The sequence below is a fragment of the Rhinolophus hipposideros genome (assembly GCF_964194185.1).
Source record: "Rhinolophus hipposideros genome assembly, chromosome: 2".
Classification (NCBI taxonomy): domain Eukaryota; kingdom Metazoa; phylum Chordata; class Mammalia; order Chiroptera; family Rhinolophidae; genus Rhinolophus; species Rhinolophus hipposideros.
Genome location: NC_138048.1, coordinates 89,428,929 through 89,454,888, shown reverse-complemented (window position 1 = coordinate 89,454,888; position 25,960 = coordinate 89,428,929). Strand labels below are relative to the sequence as shown.

The 25,960-nt window shown below is 37.6% G+C and overlaps 1 protein-coding gene across 6 annotated transcripts; it reads right to left on the bottom strand.

Moving 5' to 3' along the window:
- Window positions 1-1,914: 1,914 nt before the first annotated feature.
- Window positions 1,915-25,884, bottom strand: CHODL (chondrolectin). 6 transcript variants are annotated; one of them, XM_081075010.1, is made up of 7 exons: window positions 21,172-21,658; window positions 12,154-12,463; window positions 11,859-12,016; window positions 8,310-8,396; window positions 6,375-6,477; window positions 4,662-4,740; window positions 1,922-3,322 (listed from the first exon to the last, which is right to left on the bottom strand). In XM_081075010.1, the coding sequence occupies exons 1-7, from the start codon at window positions 21,248-21,250 to the stop codon at window positions 3,320-3,322; spliced, it is 819 nt and encodes a 272-aa protein (XP_080931136.1). In that variant the 5' UTR covers window positions 21,251-21,658; the 3' UTR covers window positions 1,922-3,319. The 6 variants fall into 6 exon arrangements, with proteins under 6 accessions (XP_080931138.1, XP_080931139.1, XP_080931137.1 ...); XM_081075012.1 differs by lacking the exons at window positions 4,662-4,740; window positions 21,172-21,658 and adding an exon at window positions 25,837-25,884 and having other exon boundaries at window positions 1,915-3,322; window positions 11,847-12,016; XM_081075013.1 differs by lacking the exon at window positions 4,662-4,740 and having other exon boundaries at window positions 1,915-3,322; window positions 21,644-21,760.
- Window positions 25,885-25,960: the final 76 nt, after the last annotated feature.

The following is a 25,960-nucleotide window of genomic DNA, read 5'->3' as shown; positions in this document are numbered from 1 at the left end:
TGAAATAAACTGCTGTAATTAACTCGTTCCAGCTTATGTTGCTATTATTGGAATCTCAGTAGTCTTCCTGCTTTTCTATCCAAATGCATTTCCAATTCATCTTGAGTATATCCTCAATGGCTTTCCCCACTCATAAACAATAGGTATTGTAAGCTGATGTCATAGACCTGGACTAAATTGATTGCACATTTCTCTCAAATAAGCTAATTAAACAGCAAACAAGTACAAGTCTATATACGGCCCTTGTATCAAAATAAAAGGTAAATTAACTGATATTGTAATTCTTTTATTGGATCATTTTTACCTGGATTGTTCATATTGTCCATTTATTTCAAGCTAGTATTTTTTTAATTTTCAAAAATAATAATCAGACCTGTCAAAGAAACGTTAACTATTAAAATGGTTTTTATTTTTCTGATTTATGTGTGTTACAGTGGATGCATCTAAATGTGAAAAACTTATTTAAATACAGCTGAATTGCCCAGTAGGCGGCCAGAAATGTGGAATAAATGAATTTGCTTCACTGCTTTAATCTCTTGGATCATTTCCAGAGTAAGTGCAAATTTCAATTTAGCTTACTACACAAACTCTATTGACTTATTAGGAAAGACAAAATTCATACCTACTTCACATACATACACACACACACATTCTTGCATGGTTCTATATGGTCAAAAGTAATAGAAGAGAGAATAAGGTTTAAAGAAGTTGAAAGAAGGAATCAAGCAGTGTAGATTGGCCTTATGGAAGAAACAAAACTTGGGCTACCCCTAAAAGGAATGATCATTGCTGATGTACTGAAGAGGCATTGGGGACCACTCTGTAGGAGGGAGTGAGCCTAAAAGTTCAGCGAGAGGAGACAACAGATAATCTTGGGCTGTTGTAAAACACTGTCTCTTTGGGGACAGGTCAGAGAAAGGGAGAACAATATCATATAAAGAAGGTGTGGCCAGATGAGTGAGGACTACAAATTCCTGGTAATCAATTGTGGAATTGTATTCTTAGGACAAAAATCAGGAGTCCCTGAACATGTTACTCTTTTATTTAAGACCTTTCCCATTCCTTGTTCCTAATACTTAGGAAGAATGGAGAAGCACTGGTAGGGTGTGTTGTTTGATTGTATTACCTGAAATATTTTCCACAATTCACCTGCATTTCAAAACACAGACTAGCAGTATGCTCTGAAAATACAAACACAACAGATACACACAATATGTATTCCATTTTATTTTTCAAAGTCCAACTAAAAATTTAAGAAACCCTTGAGACAGTCTCACTGCCATCTTCTAACAAAAGGGAAGTTCATTGTCCCACTTGTAGTAACTTACCAGTTTGGTTGTTAATACCAGAAGAGTTATTCAGACCTGGATCAAGATAAAAGCCAAAACAAAGGCCCTTCCCCACAGCTTTGCCTCTCCTGGCACAGCTATTGTCGGCATAGGTGGCAGAGACAATGGGGAAAGCCCCAGTCTCCTTCCATCAGTACTGCTGAAAGGAAGAAATGCGGGGTGGGAGCCTCGTGGGAAGAGGTAGACCCCAGCAGCTGGTCTCCCGTTCTGCCCAGAAAGATGGTAGCCAAGAAAAGAAATAGGAGTGCTAAATGTGGGTGGCTCTAAGCTTAGAATGCAGCTGTCCTTTCCCTTGGTGTCTGAGCAGTTGAAAAGAGGCCAATGTCCACCAATTTTTGTTTTGCCTGTTAGTTTTGCCAACCAACTCTGGTTGTGAGTTGCCTCCAGAAAAGCTCTTTATTATCTAACAAAAAGACTGACCAGAAAAAGATGAGGTTTCAACGGCTCTTTGACTACAACTTTCACTCTCACTACCCGTCAACAGTAATTTGCTTACATTCTTCACGTATTGATGCAAATATCTCTGTGTTTTGTGCACTAGAGAGATTCAGACACCACCAAGGATCATTCTTCAGAAACAAGAACTTTTTATTTGGTTCAAAGGAGCACAGGAACACTTGAAGACCAGATAGTTACAACTCTCTCTTGAGAAGGAGTCACAAGCATTGAAAGACACTAGGAGATAAGACAGAGAGGAGGCCCAGTTTACTCTCCTAGCCAAACCCTCAATAACAAACATGCTCACTGATGCCCTCCAGCCCATTTTCACTCTAATCCATAGTTTCTTTCCTGTGCTGTGCTTCTCTCCATACCTATGTGACCCCTCACCTGGCCCCAATTGTAAAACCCCTTTATATGCTAATAGAGGCTAAACAGAGCTAGAAAAAAACCTTCTTAGGCAAACTGTGCAGCTACCTGCCTCCAGTTGCAATCCCAGACACCAAACAACCCTCTTTGTTTTCTGTGCAAGGGAGGGACCAAATTGATTCCAGAACCCTCAGAGAGCTACTTCTGGTTATATAGGCAACGTGTGAAGACATATGATTTATATTCTGTATGCCACATTTGTGTTCTAGATTGAGTATATTATTGTTTATACAGTTATTAACAAAGTTAATACAAAATCTGTTGAATTTTAAACTAAAAATAATTGTAAGGCACATGTCTTGCACAATTGAAATTAGACAAGTCTTGCCTCTAGATAAAATATTTGAGTAGATTAATACCACAGTTAATGAAATAGCTTCTTAGTTCTGAAGACATTTCCTACACATTGTCTGACCCAATGCAGAGAAACTGGAAGAAGATAAACCATTTCTAGAAAGAAAACTTTTTCTATGGTAATAGATTTATATGTGTGTGAATTCAGATGACAACGGTGATGAATTCCTTTAATCAAAATAGCATGTACTGAAAAACGAAACACCATGAAAATAAATATTAGAACAGTCCATTTTTATCAAACACTTATGTAAAGGTAAAATATTTTTGCACACCGTAAATTTCAATACAATTTACATTACGTTAACTAGATTACAACCTATGGAAAGTAAAAAAAAAAACATAATAATAATAACTCTTTCCAACCCACATTCTTCTGATGTGTTGATGGCAATTTTATCTGCATGGTCCATTCCACTTACTCGAAGTTTGGGTGCATCAGTTAGCAAAATAAGCATGTCTCACTCCAATATTAGCACAGCATATTTTGTAAATGAAATAAACATAGAAAAATTATTTAACTATTTGCCTCAAGGGGGAGCTTACAGTTCATCTTGCAGATCCTTTGAGATTTCAAGCCATTCCAAGCTAATGTTCTGATGGCATTCCTTATACAGATCCAGAACTATAAAACTGTTTTCTTTTCTGGAGCCAAGTCAATGAATTATTATACTTCCATGCCACTTTCTTTTCTCGCGCTTTTTGAAATCCACAGTGTGGACTGGTTTGGGCTAGTTTTTGTTCTTCCTTTACTGAAAGACATAAGAAGAAGTAAGTTCAATATATGAGACTTTCTCTCAAACTAGGCATGGTTTGGTCCAAATGGAAATTTGGAGCCTTAGTATAATAGGGTCCTTCTCTCACCAGCATATTTTTTTAATTCCTACAAAAAAATTCTAGATTAATCCAGTATGTGAAGATGGTAAACAGTTCATATGAAATAATAAAAAATAAAATAAAATAGATCATTTTCTGTTTGACCCTTTGTAGTTTAAAATTCGGAACCACACATACACACACACACACACACACACACACACACACGTCTGACATAATGCCAAAATTTTCATTGTAATAAATCATTCTCTTTGGTCTGTGATTTTTGAAATGTTGCTTTTTGAATCTTCTTCCATTAACATATGCTGTATTCAATGCCAAATCATCAAAATAATACTTTTGTCCTAAGAGTAAGGACCTTCCTATTCCCATCCTCCCATCGTTTTCCTGTCCTAGAATTAAGTCACCTACCGTAACCCCTGAAAGTTTAATTTTGTTTTAGTCTCTGAAACAAATGTAGTTCAAAGCAGATTCAGCTCTTGATAACTTATGGGTATCTGAGTTCCCCTAGATCTGAGATTGAACTTCACGCTTGTTAGATCTAGAGTTCAGGCGCACATTTCCAGTGTTTGCCACGGATGTGCTGTCTTCTAACTCTACAAAGTGGCCACTTCTCGGGGCTCCTGCGAAAATGCCTGTCCTGAGTGTACCCAAGTCATCCTATGCCAGACTACTTATAAGCTCTAGATTCCTTTTGGCTTAGCTTCCTGAGAATGAACCCTCGCCGTCATCACTAACCAGATCCTGTCCCCGCTTACAGTGTTCTGAACTGCCTTCCTCCCACAGACGCTCCTTCCAACAGCATCCTCTCCAATCCCCACATGCATGCCTTTGACCCCATTCCATTCACTCTCCATCTACCTACCAGATGTTGCAGATGTCCTTCAAAGAAAGAAGAGAACTCTTCCTAAACAATCCTGAGCAGTACAATTTTACAGTATTACTTAACTGACTTGAATTTAACTGTGAAAAATTATGAATAAAATGTGATGCCCAAATCATATGTTTGGAAGATTTGCATCCAAATAAGTAAGATCAACACATCTTAATCTATTAAGTTATTTAACATGAATGGGAATAAATCAAGCAACATTTATGAAAAACATGAAATATTTTGAATGGTTAAAAAAAGTTGTTAAGTTATTCATGTAGTTTGTGTGTAGCATTAGTATTTCATTTAAGAGTTACTACCAGTTAAGGAAACCAGTTATTATTGTGAACATGACATGGAATGATAGAAACCATCATGTGTACCATATTGGAATTTAAACTTTCTGCAAGGCACTCAGATGATAATGGAGTGGAGTCTTTGATGAAGTTTCTCCTTGCTTTCCTGGAAGAAAGGAAAAGGGGGAGGATCTAAGAACGAATGAATGAAGCACTACAGCTAATTCTGGCACCTAGAGGCACTCTGTTTTGGCTTATTTTCTCATTCTCAGAATTTCAAACAATGAAAACTCCACAGATCTTCAAGATGGAAAAACCTGGAAGACTTTTGAATGAGTCGACTCTCTACAATAACACACTATTTGGAAGAAGGAAAACAAAATTTAGAGAAAATTCAGTTACTGGCACTTTAGTGAATTTTATCTTAGAAATGAGAATATCTACATAATATTTTTCAAGTCACTTTTATTATTTAAAGATCTTCCGTAATAGTTTGGCTAGATTGTTATTTAAAGATCTTCCGTAATAGTTTGGCTGGGTTATGAGGGGAGGGGGGATTTATATCAAATCCTACCTCTACTTCATTGCTTTACATAATGAAAAACCATCTTTCCATTGTCAATCTTAGGAATTAAGGGAAGAAGCTAGATATTTACTATGGTCTTTATTCTGTACAAAATATTGAAAACCAATTTTAACTGTGTTTTATATATACATGGGAAAGCCAAGAGAACATAAAATATGGTATCAGTTTGCCAGACTTTATTTATTACTATTATTCAAAATGTCCTACTTAAACAGCCAGTAAATCACAGGTTGGATCCTTTTTAAATTTTATGTAAACCATTCAGAGTTTACACCTACTGAATTTTTTTCTAGAGCTTTTATTACTTAGTGGACTTTTTAGGATTTATTTCAGGAAAAGGAAAGCGGAAGTAAAGCTAGAAATGAAAAATGACTTATTTGCAGGCCCCTCCATAATGAAGGCATTCCCTTGATCAGTTTCCAGTGGAAACGCTCAGGCAAAGATGTCCAGTTTATTCTAGCTAACGCGCTCTTTTTCAAACCCAGCATCTTTTCATTTGATACGTATTTATATTTCATAGATTAATTATTTTAATTTAATTGACCATTGGACACACATGGAAAACTTCTACCTGTAACTCAAGGGTATGGGGCAATAGATGTAAAAGAATACTCCCAAGAAACTTGCTGTGAAGATACATCACTTTATTTCAAGATGCCTACTAAAAAGTGACCTAGTTTTACCACTGTCCTGCATTTCCTATACTTAAGAGATCCTTTTGAAATCAAACAGAAAGGTATGACTTGAAATTTTGAAAAGGTACTACAAAGTACACCTGCACAACTCAAGTCATGCATACAACTTGAGGTCAAGATTAAAAGGTTTAGCACTGCTTATCCTTAATAAACAAGAGAGAGTATTGTACAGTTGTATATGTTGTAGGCTTACAAGCATTTGAATTTCTACCACACACACTAGCTATGAGATCTAGGCAAACTGGGAAACCCATCTAGGCAACCATCTCCCCAACCGAAAAACAGAAACACAAGGGTACCTACTTCATTTGGCTGTGGGGATTAAATGAGATAATGCATGAATCCTATAAAAAGGTATATTTTATTGGATTGTATAGACTGGATTTGTCCTGACAGGTAACAAAAAATCAGAACTTTCTTCAGGCAAATTAAAAATAGAATTTTGTACTAACATTTTTAAGAATTCTGAAAACTTATCTAAAACTTTTCAAGGTGTCTCTACATATATGAATTATTTACCTTTTATGCAGCATCTGGAAACAGCAGGTCCCGAAAGCAACCAGTATCAATAAGAGCAGTGGGATCGTTGGTATAACAACATAAATTAGATTGGGAATTATGCCTACAAAAGGAAAACAGTCTTAGCGTAGAAAGACAATGGAGTCAGGATTTTTAACACCAAAATTGTACAAAAATTTTCCAAAACTTAAGGTAAAATAGAACTATTATCAATAGATTCTAAGCAAGGTTCTTTCCTAGATGCTGAAAAATCTAATAATATATTCATGTTTATTAAAAATGGAAAACAAAATCATATTGCACTGGTTGCCATGCTCTAATTCCAAGTTCATATTTCCAGAACTATTATGAAATCTGCAAATCAGATAGCAGCTAGTTTCCATAATGTATTAATAATCTTAGCTATCTCACTTCATTAATCCTTCTTTAGAGAAACAAGCACTGATTATTAAAAAAAAATAATCATTATTAAAACAACTGTTGATTTATTTGATATGATATTATCCTAACCAGTAAGTTCAGTTCCATGATGATATGCCAGACACCCTGGGATTAAAGCAAAATATGTAAATATTAACTGATTATACAGTCATAACCCTAAGACACAAGACTCTAGAGTCATGAAGACTTGATCTTAATTAAATTCTAAAATAAATCATTTTAAAATCCTGTTCCAACACTTGATAATGTTGGGTATTCTTGGTAAAATAAAAAACTGAAGTTCAATACAGCTTAATATTATGTTATTAAACGTTTTTTGAAATGTCATAAGAGGGAAAATATTCCTAATGTAATGATTTATTGCTATATTTAATTAGGTTTAGATGTTCTAAACGGTTTTAAAATCAGGCACTTGAAAAGTGAAAAGTGCTAAGTTTTAACATCATGTCCGTACAAGAAAAGCAAATTGAAAACTATGCAGATGCCTAGCAAATCAAAAGCCATCATCATTATCAATGGAAATAATTCTGGCCAAAGTGGACTGAACTTAGACCAAACTATCCATATAGCTGCATATCAATTCCTTTCTTAACAGAAAAAGAATTAAATACAGTTCAGTGATGGGGTATTTGGGGAATAATTTGCTGTTTTTGCCTACTCTTGAACTTCCAGTAGATGATTTCAGGATTTTAAAAGTTCACGATTTTCTTTCTTTTTCAAAATACCATCGCAATCCCTTCTACATAATAGTAAAGAAAAAGAGAACGTATTTCCTACTCTTTCATGGATTTTGGACCACCGGCGGAAAGATTTTGAGACTCTAGGTCTTTGGCTCAATCTTCACAAAGCTGTCAGATAAATAGTTCTGTCCAATTGGCATAGGGCCATGATTTCTGACTAACATGCGATTTGCATCGGGATTTCATTATTTCTTTTGCAGACAGTGGTGTGCTAGAGGCAGCTGGCTTGAGAGCTCACTGTATGCATTCTTCCCACCCTGCTTTTCAGTGATGTCACTTTGGTAGCTTGAAATCATCCAGGGAGTTCGTATACCACAGAAAACTGCAAAGTCTACAAATCAGGCTTTTTATTTTATACCTACCTCACCCTAGCCGACCCTTAAACACTTAGCAGCACACCACTGTTTGAAGGCCACTGAATGTCCCAACTGACAGCATAACGCCTACCTGTTGTCGGGGAAGCTCCTTGTAGGTTCAGGTTTTAATGGGGATTACTCAGTTTAGTACTAGATGTTTCCACTCGAAGTGAAAATGAGAAGAAAACAAAAATAGGTTCTTCTATTTAAAAACTAGCTTCACCCCAGATGTTCTAACCTAGTTCAAAAGTAAATATCCATAGGCCCATTCACTGGAAGTTTAATATTTAGTGCACCACTTCACCAAGCAACAAGAAAAGATGGGCCAACTTGAAGCAGAGTTTATATGAACAACCTCTGTTCTTGACAGAGGAGATAAAGACACAGGAAAAAATTACCTGCTTCAGTAACAACCACGTTTTGATGGGTGTCTCCTGGTTGGTTTGTAAAATAAGTCTTTTCTCCAGAAGCTGTTGGACTAATCTCTGCAGATAATAAGTACAGGCATCATTGATAATGATAAGAGAAATGCAAACAGATGAAAATAAAAGTTTATATTACGAAACCATTTAAACATCAGAGTTTTGACTTCTGCACAATTTACAGCGAGAAGCAATATTTTGAATTTAAACTTACATGAAATTATCTAACTAGAAACGTTTAATTATCTTTAAGTCAAGGATCCACGGGGTGAATCCTTGTGACCCAAAACTGCATTTAGCAATCAAAAGCATGTCTATGCTGATGACAGCCTGTTACAGGCCATAATGACAAAGTAGGCACAACGCTAGGCAAAGATAAGCAAGAATCGGTGATCATAAGAATGTGAGCTATTAACTAGAATTCAATGACAAGCAAAGATGACTTTGTTGCTAATATCAGTGCAATATTTAGGTTTCACCTCATAAAAATATTATCAGCAGAAGACAGTATATGGATTGCACTTGGAATTAATGATTCAAATAATAATGTTCTAAAGCATGTCTCTGTCCTATGCAAACAATGGCATTCTTAGATTTGCTTTCCAACAGTGTCTACTTCTTTAAAAGATAATAATAAATTTAGGCTTGTGAGTTATTTCTTTCCCTGGTTTTATGAGGTGAGATCTCTTTCATTGTCATGCCCTTACAAATGTTGAAATACCCTACCAGGATCTGGTATGGCTCTGTCACCTAGTTTTGTTTTGTTTTGTTTTGTTTCTAGCTTCTATTTGTTAAATTAATAGCTCACTGAATGGAAATTGAATTAGTAAGAAAATGCCCTCTAAATTTGTTTTCATTTGTCCCCAAAATACAATTTCTTGTTTAGTTTTTTCAAGTGATGGAAAAGAAAAAACACATGCAGCATCTTATATTACTTTTAGAAGAGTAAATCATTTTTAATGCAATGTTTACTTCTCTAATTTGGCCACATTGTCTCTATTCATTGGAAGTTTAATCATATACCAACCTGTAATGGTACTTATTATTCTGGTCTACATATTTCACTCTGATACTCTTATAGCCCCCTCTAGGTTTCAGATACAGCCCTACCCTACCTACACTCATTCTCCTACAGAACTTACCTACTCTATGCCTACACTCAGCTGGTTATTTGCTGAACAAATAACACAGATACTAGGTAATTTATCAACATAGAACTGATTATTTTAAAAACAACTTTAATAAAATTTAAGTTAATGCAATTGCTAAGTGACAAACTTTTAGAAACATAATCCCAAAGACACTATTTTATAATGTCTAAGAACAAGAATGTATAGTGCAATTTTAATAAATACAAAAATTAGATTCAGATGTATCCCCATAAAAATAACATTGGTAGACCTAAAGAATAGATATGCAATTCACAGGACAACAACATAAAATGGTATGGAAGACAGTGAGCAAAGTCAGAAGTGAATTATTCAGTTTCTGCATAGCTAGGTTAAATTTTTACCAGTCTGAATATCATTAGTCATCCTATTAGATGGTGTATTGGAGCAGAAAAATGAGACTAAGTTCAAATCCCACAGTAGTTCTGGTATAGTTGAAGAATAGAGTTCAAAATAATTAGTGTTATAATTTGTAAATTTTAATTAGTCCCACTGTTTAATCCTCCAACTCCCTCACCACTAAAAAGCTAACCACTCATCACTAAAAAGCAATGACTCCACAAGAAAGGAATTTAATCAAACCAATATCCCTCATAAATAAAACACTAAGCTCAAGGAACGTTAACTAAACAGAAAATAAATAGTTGAAAGTGAAAATATTTAAAGTAAATCAAAGAATAAAAACTCTAAGTACATTAATAAGACCAACTGTACAACTGTGCATGTGCTTCAAAAACAATAAATACACAAAAGAATATTGTTCACAAAGTATAGATATTTGAAGATTTAGGTAGAATATAGAGGATGAAGGAAAAAATAATTTTATGTCTACAATGCTCTTCCATTAGTAAACAAACCTGGATTACCTAATATAAAACAAGTCAAGAAGATCCCGGAGTTAATACCGTCCTGAATAATGTGGTAACTATGAAGGCAAAAAAATAAAATAAAATAAACAAATGTACTTAGGGTCAAAGAGTTCATCTAAAAGCTTGAAGAAAGAAGATAATATTGTATTAAGAAGATTCTATAATATGCTTTGTTTCATTTAATAGTTTCGAGTACATACTGTTGTAAATTTAAACTACCAGAGAATGCCAACTTTGTATTTTTCTAAGAAAAAAAATAGACAAAGAACACAAGAGCATAACAGATTTAGCTTTGTAAAGGCTTCCAGGAAGGTAATGATGGATTTAGCAACTGAGGAGTTTAAAGAATAAACTCACCAGGGATATAGAAAGTTGGCTAATATACTCAAGAGCAGGATAAACATGAGAAAGAGTAAATCTAATCCAAATAATCCCTTGTGCTTTATGAGAAATGGAATCATGTAATTTCAAGAGAATAATGGAAACAGCAGTACTTGATTATAATTGCCTTCCATGAACATATGAGGTCAAGTCTCTCAGAAGAGTTAAAAGGATACTTCCAAACACCAAGGAGACAAACAGAAAAAAAAACAAAATCCCAAAGCCTAAGTATCTAATTCGACTTTCTTAAATGATTTTTTTTAAAATGAGTGTACACAGTTTGATTAGTCTCTCTTTTGGTCAAATATCAATTTGCTGTCTTATTCAAGGTAATTCACATTTACTATTTCCACAGGAAACCACACTGGTGTAATTCAGGTCGATGCAACCTTTCCATTCGCTGCAAATGGCCACAAGTTGGAGACTTCAAGGAAAGCTGATTAAGGAGGAACATTTCAAAAGATGACGATCATAGGAAGAACATGGTGAACGCCTCTACTTCATTTAACTATGGTTCAACGAGCTATGACCAGTTCTGACATTCACTGAGGAGCACGTGCCAAGTATCCATGACATAATAAGCTAATGTTCCAGGAGAAAGGTCCTTTGTTCCCTTAAGTTCCCCAGATAAGCCCCTCAAGAACTGTTGCTCAGACATGTAAAGCTATAGGTTCCATGGTTACATAGACCTACTTCACACACATTATGCTAAATATTTTAAATACTTTAAAATAGATTTATTTTTCATAAAACATATTTACAAAGGCACAATTTGACCTTAAGATTAGAAATGACTATGTTCTCTTAAAGACACCTCTCCAGATACTTCTAGTTACTCCCTAATTTTATTTCTAGTGACTGTAGTTTCTATTTCTAGTTATTCTCGTTTCTATAGTTTCTAGTTACTCTACTTCTATTTAACTCGTCCGGTAGTTTGTTCTATAGAATACCATGTGCTTCAGTACACAAAGCGACAGGACAAGCTGCAAAGTGATTCGTGTTTCAGAGCAGAAAACAAAAGAGCAAAGGTAGCGAATCTTGAAGCTAAAACTCGATACAAGCAAATGTGCACAAAATCTGCTGTATCGACTTACCACACTTCCTACCTGGTTCGTACTTGCAGATGTAATTGTGCTTCATGTTGCACCTGTCATCATTCCACTGGTAAAGGTAGGGGCCCCCAAGGCCAGGATTGGCTGTTGGTTGATGATACATCACAACGCACTTCTCACTTCCACAGGAAGGTTCATCAGTATACCAGTTTCTGCAAATACAGAGCAGCAAATACACACCTAGGTTAGTTTGCTCCTTCTATGCTGCCATCCTCTACGGGTAACAGAAACCTCCTTTTGCCCTCCCAAGTTCCCCAGAGCACGTTCGCCTCTTCAGGACCCTACTCACCGGTACTGGGAACCGCTTCCATCAGACCACTGGTAGAGATCTGGGCAGGCCCCAGATGCAGGCCCCTCTCCATTTCTCCAAAGTCCTATCCAGAAATCACCATCAGAAATCCCTGTTCCTGGTTTTGTCAGGTTTTGTAACATGCTTTCTATCAACTTCTGCTCTGCTTCATTCTCAAGGCTGAGAAGGGCTCCGCCCTCACTCTCACAAGCCAGGCGTGCCTCCTGAAAGCTCACTCGGCTGGACAGTTCCTGGAAGTAGGCCATTTTGTAGCAGGGGTGCTTGAAGTCAGCAAAACACACCTTTTGGCCTAAAACAAAAAACAAACAAACAAACATGAAGACTTAAATACATAGGCAACAAAACAAAAAGTCTGATTAAAAGAAAAAAAAAACTCTCATAATTTAATTCCACATACCCCTATGTTAGGCAGAATGAATTTTCCTGATTATATGTAATATAACAACAAATATGCATGATTATATCAGATCATAGTGAAACTATATGTATGAGGGATTTACAGTGCATAGGAATAGAATTCCTATTGTTCTATTGTTTACACCTTCCTCCATTTACCACCAAACATGTATGGCAAGATTATGGAGACAATGTGCTGAATGGTCAAGCTGTTTTGTTTTCCATTAGATTCTCTGGCTCACCTCTGATCTCTGCTGCCAGGAACCCCTCTCTGTCACTATTCCTTATTTCCAACCTGCTGTCCATCGCCTCCACTAGTCTTTCCCTGATTTCAGCTCAGCTTTAGCCCTGGAATACACACTATCTTACTATTTTATGTAAAATTAAGTTAAATTACTTTATCTTAAGAAATTAAGGCACAGCTTTACTGCTTTCTTAGGATTCATCTGCATGATTCATCCTGCATGATGGCTTTCTTCACTATGTATTTAATTTTGTAGCCAATCGAGAACATTTGTCAGTAGTGGAGGGCTAGAGTGTTACTGGACATAAACACTAGCTAAAAGTTAAAGCATTCAAGGTCTGTACTCTTTATTATAGTACACCACACTGAGCCAGTTTTGGTATCACATCCATCCTCCCCCAGAACCAGCAATTAATGACCTATGATGACACTCAGAGGCAGGAGGGAGCAGAAATCAGTGCAAGGTCATTGACCTCACAATGGTGTCTGAATGACAGGCATTCAATAACTTGACACAAGCTGAGAACAGCCAACTAATAAAATGGAAGTTCCAGCAATGCAAGTAAAACAGCTGTCCTCTCTGTCTCATTAACTGTGATTTAGCCCCAGGAGGAACATACTGAATAATATGAACAAATTAACAGACTGTCCCAACCAATTGTTAGCGAAAAATAACACTCTAGTATGAATGACCACATGAAACTAGAATTAAAGAGATTTCAAATGGACAAACCCGTCTGAAATAATCCTTGAGAGATGATTATGGAAGTCCCAATGGTTGATTCTAATACAATTATTATTATAATTATTATTAATTTCTCCTAATTTATTATTAGGTTTTGTGATGCCTTCCTTATTTAAAATTGTTGTTTCTGGTAATATTCTAACAATGCTACTAAGCCTAATGATTTTTTTGCCTGTAGTTTTAAATCAAGCTCTGTTTCCATTTTCATTTTCTATGTCTCCTACATATTTCTAAGTCTCAAAATACCTCAACTGCATTCCCTTGAGTTTTCAACTTGTTTAGTTTTTCACTTTAAGAACTCTCAGACTTGGATTTGTTTCCAGCACTTTTAAAATATTAAACTTGTCCGACAAGATTGCTTTGCAAGATGTCAAAAATTCAAATTAAAAGAAAAAACATTAGCCAGAAGTTTTAATAAGTAAAAATGATTTCTGTAACAAGGCCATCAGAGGGTACACAGGTACGATTTATATGCTAAAAGTCTCTATTCATTATTTTTGATACATTGAAAAATGAATGTACAAAAACGATGATGAGAATGAACTTGTTTATAAAATGAAAATAGCACTTCTAATTAAATGCACAACGGCTTTAAGTGTCATGAGGAAATTCTTAATACCACTATTAGGTATCAGCAATTTTAATCTGTAGATAAATGTTAGTCTGTCGAGAAATGATAATAATAAAAGAAAAATCCACAGACGGGGATTACATTTAAAATAATTAACAGCAAATACTTCACAGGTTCTGGACGATAGCCCGCCTTAACACTCGCCATGGCTGTGGGTGATGGAGTGGTGCAGGGGTCCTGGGTCAGCATGTGGAGACTGTGGTGGCTGCACTGCAGGGAGACTCTCAGAGGGTCAGGACAGTGGCCAATTACCAACTTCAGATAGATATTAATTCCAAAATGTATTGACTGAATATCAGCTGTGTCCACAGATTTTGAACTGAAAAGTCACTAGCAGTTCAGCTCTAGCAAGGCAGTTTTCAGGAAATTATGGATACATTGCAGTTTTTTATGGCATATATATACAGAGGCTGCCAAAAAAAATGCATACGCATTTTAAGAAAGGAAAAAAACTGTATTAAAATTACGCTGATGGTAACCACTTTGAGCACCTCTTGTAATTGCAAAAGTCAAATGTCAATCGTATTCATCTTTTATTATTACTATTTTAATACAGTTTTTTCCTTTCTTAAAATGTGTATACATTTTTTGGTATCCTGTGTGTGTGTGTGTGTGTGTGTATGTGTGTGTGTGCGTGTGTGTATGTGTGTTTATTCACTTAAAGCTGACACCGAATTTCTTTCCATCCAACTGTTTTTCAATACTTATTTCCACCTTATTGTGCAAATTTGGTCCAAGTTTCAGCAAAACTAGAGAAAGAGGAAGCTATTGAACTTCTCACTGTCATTTTAGCTAGTCCCATTTGACTGTAATTGCAGTGGAACTCCAACAGCTGGGAAACAAATGTTGCCCTAATTCCCAGAAAAGTTCCATTAATATGGATCTTCTGGAAGCAACTTTTCCCACTTCTCTAAAGGCTAATCTTCCTAGAGAACCATTATGATTACCTCCCTTCTCATTCTGTGAGACCACAGGGAGAATTTCCTTTTCTCTTACCTTTTAAATAACATATTCAGATAAAATCATCCATCAACTATTTTGAAATATAAGAATCCTAATCTTCATTAGCATATCTACTTCCACCTACTACATCTAATCTTCCATCTACTATTTTACTTACCATAAAATATGCAGGTAAATATTTAGATAACCATAAAACAGTTTTTATTACATGAAGGCTACCTCGACACTGTCTAAAAATTATTTATTAAATGTTTCCTACCATCTGGAGTGAGAAACGTCCTTTGTTGGCCTATTTACAAGACAGAGAAAAGACCTTCCAGGTAGGAGCCTACACCTATTGGCTTCAAACATACACACACACACACACACACACACACAACTATATACACATGAACTTTTATTTAGAAATACTTCTCAGTGTTGCCTATTGAAATAAACATTCCTACCAATGTCACAGCTAAGATTCTGCTACCATTTCTATGACTATGTGGTTTTGTCTCTTCTCTTAGTCTTTAAAACTCCTTTAGAGCTAAATATTGGCTAAGTTTTAAATGCTTTTGGCAATGGCCTAAAAGTGGGGCCAAACTCATAAATGTATTTTACTTTTTTCTTCCTGAATAGAAGGGATCTATGATTTGGTTGTATTTTGCTTATATTTATTAACTTTCTGACAGTTGAGTCCTCAGTTAAGAAAGTAATAACATTTTTCCTGCACCTCACACTATAGTCATATATTATGAATATAAATAAATTTGAATTTACATCAGATTTTTCAGTAAAAATGTAGAAGACATTTTATGAATTCCTATTGTTCAATTATGATCTATCCTTAGGTTGCAAAGAACAGGTTGTACAAAAAGGGATCTACATAATACATTTGGGTTTATCATAAACCCAAACCAGACTCACTGGACTTGGAGCATTTTACTGGAATCCCACAGAGGAATTCATTTTTCCTAATTCTCTCTTACTCCCCTCAAAATCACACTGGCAAGTATGCAGATGCTATAGTATACGGTGTAACATGACCTCTGATGGCAATGCCAACACTACTGAACTAGAAAGAAAGGGAATGTTATTGATCTCATGTTCTGCTGTCAGTGTTCAACGTTACACCCACTTGTTAAGAATTTTCCTTTATAAAATAAATTGTTTTGTCATAACAAACTTTCTTTTTGGAACAGAAATTTTACAATGCATTAACTGGATAGTACACAATTAAGATTGTGCTGGAATCCATTTTCCTAAATTGGTAAACAAAACCCAAATTGCAGTGTCGGGTCATTTTATGGATGCTGGTGGCAGCTGCAAGCCCGACCTCTCCAGCTAGGAAATACCACAAGCTTCCTGACAAGGGAATGAGACTTTTTTTTTAATCCTAATATTTAAAATTGAGATCTAAATAACAAATGGTAAGCCAAGTAACTGTGTGACTTAAGATTTCAAGCATTCAATGAATAAGTACTGGTGTGGCATCCCAGAGCAATATTTGAACTGTGGGTACACTGGGGACATTCCTTAAAATTTCCTGGCCTGTTTTCTTACCTAAAAAGTGAGAGTGATTTTGAGTTTTAAAGAAACAATGAAAATAATAATAGCCTGACATTTATCAATAGTTTAGTATGCAGGGTCTCACTGCTAGCACAATCCAGACCTTTGGGTAAATTGGGAAAAGATGCTCTCTCTCCTGCTGATACACACTGTTCAGCTTAAAAAAAAAAAAAGTGTTTCCCTCTAGGTGGCTTCAGCTTCAGGCACAGGGCTTGCAGTGCTGAGTTCCCTCTCAGACTTCCTGGCATCCACCCCTGGTGAAGACACAACCTGCCCAACTGTGTTCAAACCCCTTTAACCCTCCTGCAACCAACCCTGTGCTGCAGAAGCTCTCATCCTATTTTGAAAATAAAGGTGGCCATAGAAAAATTAAATAATTTGCCCAAAGTCACCCTGCTCCTAAGTGATAAAGTCAGGGTTTAGAAGCAGGCCATCTGCCTCTACAATTCATGAGTTTACCCCGATTTTTATGCTGCCTCCATATATGTCCCAAATATAATAGTTTTCTAAGGTGAAAGACTTCAGGTGTAAAGGGATCGACACATATATATGTTATTCGTGTTTCCTATGTTGTAGTTATTAGCATTGATCCTTTATTGATTACTGGGTGACTAACATATACAAGGGATTGTGCCTTGAGAGTTTGTTTCTAAGCACATTGTGAATTTTCTATTACTGAACATTTAGACACTGGATTAATATTGGAACATTGATCTCAGATTTTCAGACTATCTACGTGCTTAATGATTGTTTTATGTTGCCCTTTTATTTTCCAGATAAAACAAACAAGGCCCAAACTGATTTTTTTTTCTCCCAATTACAAGGAGGGTTACTTTAGTCAAGTTTTCTGGCCATGTTACAGCATCAGTAATATGTTGAAACCGTGCAAGAAACCACCTCTCCTGGCTGCTGTGTACATCCGTCCACCTGTGTGCAAAGTGCCTAGCACAGGAGACACTTGTAAAAAAGGAAAAGCTGTGAGTGAGAACATCAGCTGGATTTCCGCTTTGCACCCCTTTATGTGATTCTGCCACTTTTCTAATGTTATAAATGGAGTAGATATTGCCATCCTCAGGAAAAGTTATAAAAACAAAACCATAAAATGCTGGAAAACAGCAGTTAAGGATTAATGGCTATGATAAATGTGCAGCTTATTAAATGACTAGTAATAAGATTAATTTGTTCCTTTCTTGCCCAAGAGATACTTAAAGTAATTGCATCTTTGAAAACTGCACTGTCATCACTTTATGCTTTTGATGATGTCATGGAAGAGTACCATAGGCTGGGATAACAGTTTTTTGTATCTCCTTCGCTGTTATGTTAATCTGTAGGCTACTGGACGCTACCATGATTTTGCAATATTCTGTGTAACAAAAGGGAGGTCTCTAAATCATCCAGTCTCCTACGTAAAATGTTTGCCAATTTTCATAACTTCAAATTAATGCATATTAAAGTGTTCTGCAGAAATCTGGAGGTACCATGAAATACAATTAATGCCGTTGTGCAGCATAAACAGGTTGGGAATCACTGCTTTGTGCACTAAAATGAAAAAGAGAAAGTAAAAAAAGAACACATTACTTGAAAACATTTCAAATCTTTAAAAATATCCTTGTGCAGCTCCTCAAACATATCTTCCCATCTTAAAGACCTGAATTTTGAACTTTTCTTTATCATATGTGCCCATATCCCCGTTAGTAAAATCCTCTTACCTTTTGTCCTAAAGAATATGTCATTATCCACCAGTCACTTTATAAAATTAAATGATTGCAGCCCCCGTAGGTATTCTCTACACACCTATGTTCAGCAACAAATCAGTATAGGTAGGTCTATGGCCTTAAAAGCAGTTTCCAACTTAGGATCATAAATTCACTAATTACTCTCTGATTGTTACCCTCACGGTTATATATTTATTTGTGTTGCATATTCATGTATCAAAAGAAGCATGGCCACTAACCTATAAAAATACTTTTCTATTACTTCTAGATGCTATTAAATCTTACAGGGAAGACTAATGATGAAGTTGTTTGAAATGTTATTTCTTGTTAAAATATTTTCACTTTGTTTATACATAAAGTTCTCAACTTTTAAAAGGGTGATGCATTTTAACCTGTTAGAACGTATCTTACTGAATATCTTAAAGTACTTTTTTTTTTTATATCTTAGAGTACTTTTTTTTTTAAAGTACTGAGAGGAAGAGAATTTCTATAAAGGATTACTTTGTATGTTCTGTCTTTGTCTTTTTTTTTTCTGAGGTAAGTGATTCCTTTGCTCTACAACTAAATAGTTGTACTGATATTTAATAAATAGAAAAGGTATTCCACATATTGTGGGTATATTCCTAAAAATACTAATGGCCCCAAAGAGCTTGTTTCAGTCAAAAAGACACTTGAGAATTTTGGTAAATAGTCCCTAGTGGCATGAAAAAGTTAATGCATCTCTCAAAACTTAACAGTGACCAAGAAGACCTACTACTTCCAAAATGCCCAGGTTAAATTGCTTTGTACTCTGCGATTATGGCTGAAATATGTATTTCTAAAAATTAGTCTTCAAAGGACAAAATTGCAAATCAATTTATAATGGTTAAATGTCAATGTGAATTTTTTATGGCCAAAGACAATTAAATTATTCATAAAAAACATAACTGCTTTAATATCAAGTAAACATCATCATTTACGCTAAATCAAATAGATCATGTTCAGTTAATTAGAAATTTTCCAGATGTCACCTACAAGATGCCTATAAATACTTAATAGGAAAACACAGAAAAAGGCTTGCAACAATTTATGCAGTAATAGGATACAGAATAAACTTTCACCAACAATATTTTAAGTACTATTTTTATTCTATATCTTTTTTCTCCCTTGCAAAGTTTAAGGCACACAAACAAGAATATACCAAAAAGATACTATTTAAGTCAGACAAGTGTTTCCATGTGTTTAAAAAACACCTTATGCTCAATCAAAGCCTGTTCTCTGCTGTTCATTCATCTGCAAGAATAATTCTGATAAACACAAAGGCAGTCAGATATGTAATTCATACATTCAGATGATTCTAAAGAGTGAACTTTGTCTTCAAAGCTATATTAGGGGTAAAGGGAGCTAATGGTACGGCTGCCGTAACAACCTCATGTAACACTGTAAAGTTTTCATTTTATAAATTGCTTGATTTTCTTCCCCCCAAAAAATGTAAGCAGCATGCATTTCCAAATAACACTTCACAATGTATTTAATTCCAGTGTCTGCAGAGGGCCAAAAAGTTAATAGTGATTGGTAACTAGACATTTAAGAATTATATTCTGAAGACGTAGAACATTGCATATTGCTGAAGGGAAATCAGTAACAATCAAGCTTAATATGCCAGCTTCTAAAGGTCTGGCTTCACTACTGATTAAGTTGCTGTCATCTGTCATCTATCTCTACCTCTAGTGACACCTGTTATAAGATGCGCAGAATGTGAAAAGGAATTTGGGCTTTAGAACATCAAAGAAACTTCCTGCACTTAAAATACATGCCCACATACATTTAACAAATATTTATGGCAACACTTTAATGAGCGTCACAAGAGATTTCAATAAAGGTAGATATCTATGCTCAACGTTCATGTAAGGATCTATTCATGCATCCTAAGCTTTTGAGAATCTTCATGTTTTTTAAGAGACCTTCCCAAAAAGTGAAAAAAAAAAAAAAGGTGAATCAAACATAAATTGCTCAACAATAGGAGAGTGAAAGTCCACGAAAAAGAAAAACTCAGAGGTAACCCTGGGACGCTTGCCAATTCTGATCCAATTCCCTTGCACTGACCCCACCGACCTAATTGGGCACCTATTGTGTGCACGAACCTGCAGTCGTCACCGTGTACACCTCAGCCCAACTCCAGCCCACTTTATTTTCTGAGAGGTCCCCAACTTGGAATAAGATGTGCAAAGAAAAGGCCAGTCCCCTGTTCTTTGTCAGTCCTGAGAACAAAGGCGGTGTCCCCGGGGTCGGTGAGCGACCCACAGCGAACAGGTCTGGCGTTAGAAATCCTCCGAGGGAACACGGTGAGGGGACCGACGTCGAGCCAGGACAGCAGGGATTAGCATTCTTGCCCCGGCTCTCCTGTCGGTGGGCTCCCTCTGCCTCCGCGGGACCCCACCCCTGTCGCAGGTGCTGGGCCCTGCCCTGGGGCCAACTCTCTTACAAAGAAAGTGGCGATGACGCCTGGAAAACGCGGTGTTGCTTAGGATGAAGCAGAGCTCGCTTTACAGCTGGTGAATCAAGCACTTGCAAAAAAATCAAACTTTTTTTACGTGTGCTTTGGGGGCGGAGAAGAAAGCAGGACACAAGCCATTTCCCCGCCTCCTCCCTGCGCAGGTTCCCAGTCCCCGGGAGAGCCTCCCTCCCAGGACAGGCTGCTTCGCAACGGCCCCCACCCTCTCGCGCGCCCCACGGTCTCCCTCCCGCTCGTCCGCTCGGCCGCCGGACTCACCGCTGACCACCCGGCGGCAGAAGGCTCCGTGGCCGCAGAGCAGCGCGGCGCCCAGCAGTAGCCAGACCACGCGGCTCATCGCGGCGCGGCGGCGGCGGCAGGTGTGTGGCGTGGAGCAAAGGCGGCCTCTGCCCAGCGCGCAGCCGGGGCTCTAACCCCTGCCCCTCCCTGCCTTCCCGCAGGCCCTACTCCCGCCGCCCAGGCCCGGCCTCCCGGCCCCCCGCGCGCATCGCCTTTGGCGGCACTTGGCGCCTGGCGCGCTGCTGCCGCGCGCGGGTGTGCTGGGCTAGAGCGCACGCCCCGACCGGTGCACTTTCAGGGAGAGGGGACAGAAGTTAGGTGGCCCCGTGTCTGTCTGTCCCAGAGGTGAGGCAGCAGCCCCAGGTTCGACCTCACCGGCCCCCTCTGCCCTTGTCCCCGGCCTCTGGCGAATGAAAGGGCTGAGCCCGTGCGCCCTGGTCGCGGCTCTCACCACAGCAGCAGCAGCGGCTTTAGGCTGGAAGCGCCGTCTTATATACCCGCATCCCAAGGTTCCGGCCCCTTGCGAGTAATAATTGTTAACTACTTCGTCTCTCCCGCTTTGCAAAGCATCCCGGCTCCTCCCCTAAACACTGGAGCCACTTTGAAAATGGTCCCGTCAGCAGCTCCACCTCCTCCACTGCGCTCCTCCCGGGCTCCCCTGTCCATTCGCTAACAGACCGGAGACTCATTTGTGTAAAATGTGACAGCTTTGCTATTAAACTCTGGCGAAAGTTGGATCCATTTGGTTTTCTCAGAGATTAATGTCCGAGCGATGCCAAGTTGTGAGGCCTTTCTTTTTTTGTGCTAAATTGCTTGATCATATGTATTGCTAGATAGATCCAGGGCACTAGCCACTATTTAAGATGGATTGGCTGAGTGGGAGCCAAAACCTGCTCAGTGAATTATAGAATGTGGCAGGCATTTCCCCACCTAGGTTCTGCAAATAGATTACTTCCAAGCAGTTTGTTTGACTAAATTGCCACAGGAGTAAATTGAAGAGAATATTTGAAGCATGGTTTTCCCAATGGGTTTCAATCTCAGTATTTGCAGCTCCAGAGAAAAACCATCAAGGCAAAATATTCTGAATATCTGGGGATTTCCTGGATATAAATATGTTTCTTTGTAGTCATCTACCAGTGACCCGTGGCTTACATTAGCAGCAAGACTCATTTTCAGACCTACAAAGGCATTTTTCCGTAATCTCACTGAGTCTTTATTAAAACAGTCCACCCAAGTATGCTAGAGTTTCCTGGTTTGGGAAAGAAGTTTATGAGAGCTTTATCTGTATCTAGTCCAGGATAGAAACTTTGAGGAAGCTCTCATAATGAACTTCAATAGAATTGGTATTTTGCCATTATACTGCTTTAAATGTCCCAGGGATTGTTAATACAATCCTTTAGTTTAAAGGGGCAGTGCACTTCCCTCTAACACCTCCCTGTCTTTGGTTTTCATAAGCCACAAGTACATTCTAAACATTTTCTGGACTTTTCCTTGAAAAAAGGGGTCAATCCTGCTCCAGTAAGGACAAGCCTTTCAGAATAAGAAATTTTAATACTTGGAAAGACTTTAAGGTTATGAAACCCACCCTACTCAAAAAAGCAGAATTCTGAAATAATTGTAATGATGTCTGTCACTTTCTTTTTCCTTATATAACCATGAAAAATACTTATTTAATAACAGACCATGGGTAATTAATAAATTCTGTAGAGGGTATGGATTTTTTAGTCTCTTCACTAGCTAAATGTCCAAAAGAAACAGGCACTGCTAGGATTTTGAATGGAAAAATGATCGATCCATCTTCAGTTGGATAGGAGTATTGCTGAGCCCACTGAACCCTTTCAAAGAGTGTCACTGGGGTGGCTGTGGTCAGAGAGAGGCTCCAAAAGGTCACAGTCCTGTGTGGAGAAAGAAACGTACTAATGGCTGTATGAACGCTATAGTGAAAGAGCGACTGGAGTGTCATGGTAGCACAGAGGAAGGAAGGATGAGGGATTTGGGCAGGAATTTTCTACCAACAGTCCAGGTTGAGGGTTATAATCCTCACTGGCCAATGACCTGATTTACTTCCCCAAATGCCTGCAGAACTAGGATTCTGCATCAGAGCTTCTTTCTCCTTTCATGCCCTCTTACTTCCACATATTTGTGTAGCCCAGAGTTATCATGAAAAGGTACCTCTTTGGGAAGGAATATCAGTGGATTAACATAAACACTGGATATAATTTCCTACATCTCAGTAGACCCCCTTTGTCCCAAATATCTCCAACATCCAAAAAGCTAGCAAGTCCTTGAAGCTGTTACTGGCAAGGGGGAACCCCCTGGTTTCTGTACTTCAGAAAATCCAAATTATAGTAATAACTATGCTCTATATGGTTATATAGACATCCTAGAATATAGTTTCTTATCTTTAGGTTGGGATTATACCAGTTCAGGGCAGACATACCAATGTACTAGACCTGCTCAGCAGTTATTCGGACAGCTGTTTGACCTACCAGGTAAACAAATTATTAAAGGCTCTTTTTATTTTCTTTATTTTTTAAAACTTTTACTATTTTTAAGTGTGTTTTTGCAGGACTCATCAGATCGAAGTCAAGTAATTGTTTCAATCTAGTTGTGGAGGGTGCAGCTCACACTGGCCCATTTGGGGATCGAACCTGCAACCTTGTTGTTAAAAGCAATGTGCTCTAACCGACTGAGCTAACCAGCCGCCCTCCAGAGGCTCTTTTTAGATATGATATTTTTGAAGGGGACTGGCTGATAAAGGCTAGGTTTTTTTCTTTGTTTTTCCATCACTAGGAAATATCTGGATGGATCATCAGTAAATTCAGATAGCACATTTTGGGTAATCTTAAATATAGAATACGAGTGGCATTAGATATTCCTTTTGGAGAGCATGGTGCGGGGTGGGGAGGTGTCTTAGTTTTTTTCATATAACGTAGTAGGAGATATAAACCAAAAAATTTTCAACAAAATTGCATTAAAAGTATTATAGAGTTATTGAGCATCAAGAGGAAAACAACAAGCATTCACTAATTTCTTTTTTTTTAATAAATGACTTTCCTTGTTTTTCCCTGTGGATATGTATAAGGTATCCCAGGACACAAATGACTTTCTCATATGAATACGTTTTAGTTCTACTTTAGTGGAACAAAATGAGAAGTTTAAGAACTGCTTTCAGATCAGTCAGGAGCGAAGGGCTCCCTCAAGGTCAACCACAGGATTATGTGAGAAATGTTTGGGCCTGCATAACGCTGGCCTCCAAATGCCCTCAAACCAGGTGTGACCAAACCACATGACTGATGATGGCAAGCAGGAGAGAGGTCCATCACAAGTTAAAATCTCCTCCCCAATTAAAACAAAAAATTCAAAGAACTTCAAACTGATCAGTCTAAGAAGTTCAACATTGATCCAAAAACTCAAAACACATTTCTTCCACCCCCCAAACAGAAAGGTGATCTCAGTGAGAGTGACCCCAATGGAATCTCCAGCATTAATCAATTGTTGAGTCTCCAGAGGCTCCGAAACATCAACGGGGCAACATTTGAAATCCAAAGTTTGAAAAGTGACATCAGGGCCCTTAATCATACACTTGTATTTCCCAAATATACAAATTACTCTTACCCTCTCCCCATTCCCTTTGAAATGTCTGCAATTCCCAGGGAGCATCTGTTTCACATGTCTATTAATAAGTCTCCAGGACAGTCTGAATTCCAGGCACCGATGTACACTCAGTGACTTCTCACATGGGTACCTCTAGACAGTGGCATCAGCCTCAGTCACAGCAGGGTTCATGCACATGTGTTCCAAAACAAAAAGTGGCAAATATGGTGGTCTGAATCAGTTCAGGCTGCTATGACAAAGTACCGTAAATTGAGTGCCTTATGAACAAAAGAAATGTATTTCTTACAGTTCTAGAGGCTGGATGGAATCTGAGATCAAGGTACCAGCATAGTTCAGCTCTAGCAAGGACACTTTTCTGGGATGCAGACCACCTACTTCTGGTTATATCCTCACATAATGAAAAGAGGGGGAGCGAGCTCTCTGGAATCCATTTAATGAGGGAGGTAGTCCCATGCATGAGGGTTCCACACTCGTGACCTAATTGCTTCCCAAAGGCCCCACATGCTAATACCATCACATTGGGGATAGGATTTCAACACAGGAATTTGGAGATAACAAACATTCAGTTCATGGCAATGATCTACAAAAGAGACTTGTTAGAATGTTTAAAAGTATTACAACTTTATATTAATATGCTTGGAATGTTCATGGAATCCAATATTAACTAATTTATTCATTCTATTACACTTTACTTAACGATGGTGAATAATTCTCCTAAACACTATCAATAATATTGCCAGGACATAATAAAAAAATATTTGAAAGTGAAAAAAATAAAACCAATACTATATAACCACTTTGGTAGCAGGCAAAAACAGTTTGTTTTTCTGAGTAATGGTTAGTTGTCAATTCCAGGAAGACAACATTGAATCCAAGGTTTGTCCTCCTAATTCTTCAGAAATGACACCTTGGCATCTGTGTGGGCATGTACCTGGCTCAAATGCAAGGATGAGCAGTTGGCCAAATTCTCCTGAGATTTACTTATTCTTTTCCAAACATGTTTGTGCTATAGAATACGTGACCTACCTCATTCAAGAGCCGGTTGTACTTTTCCTCATTCTCCCAGAAGCTTTAGTCATTACAGGGCAACCTCAGGGAGAGCCATTGTTCGTAATGCTGTTAGAAACATAATGAACAATGATATGTACTA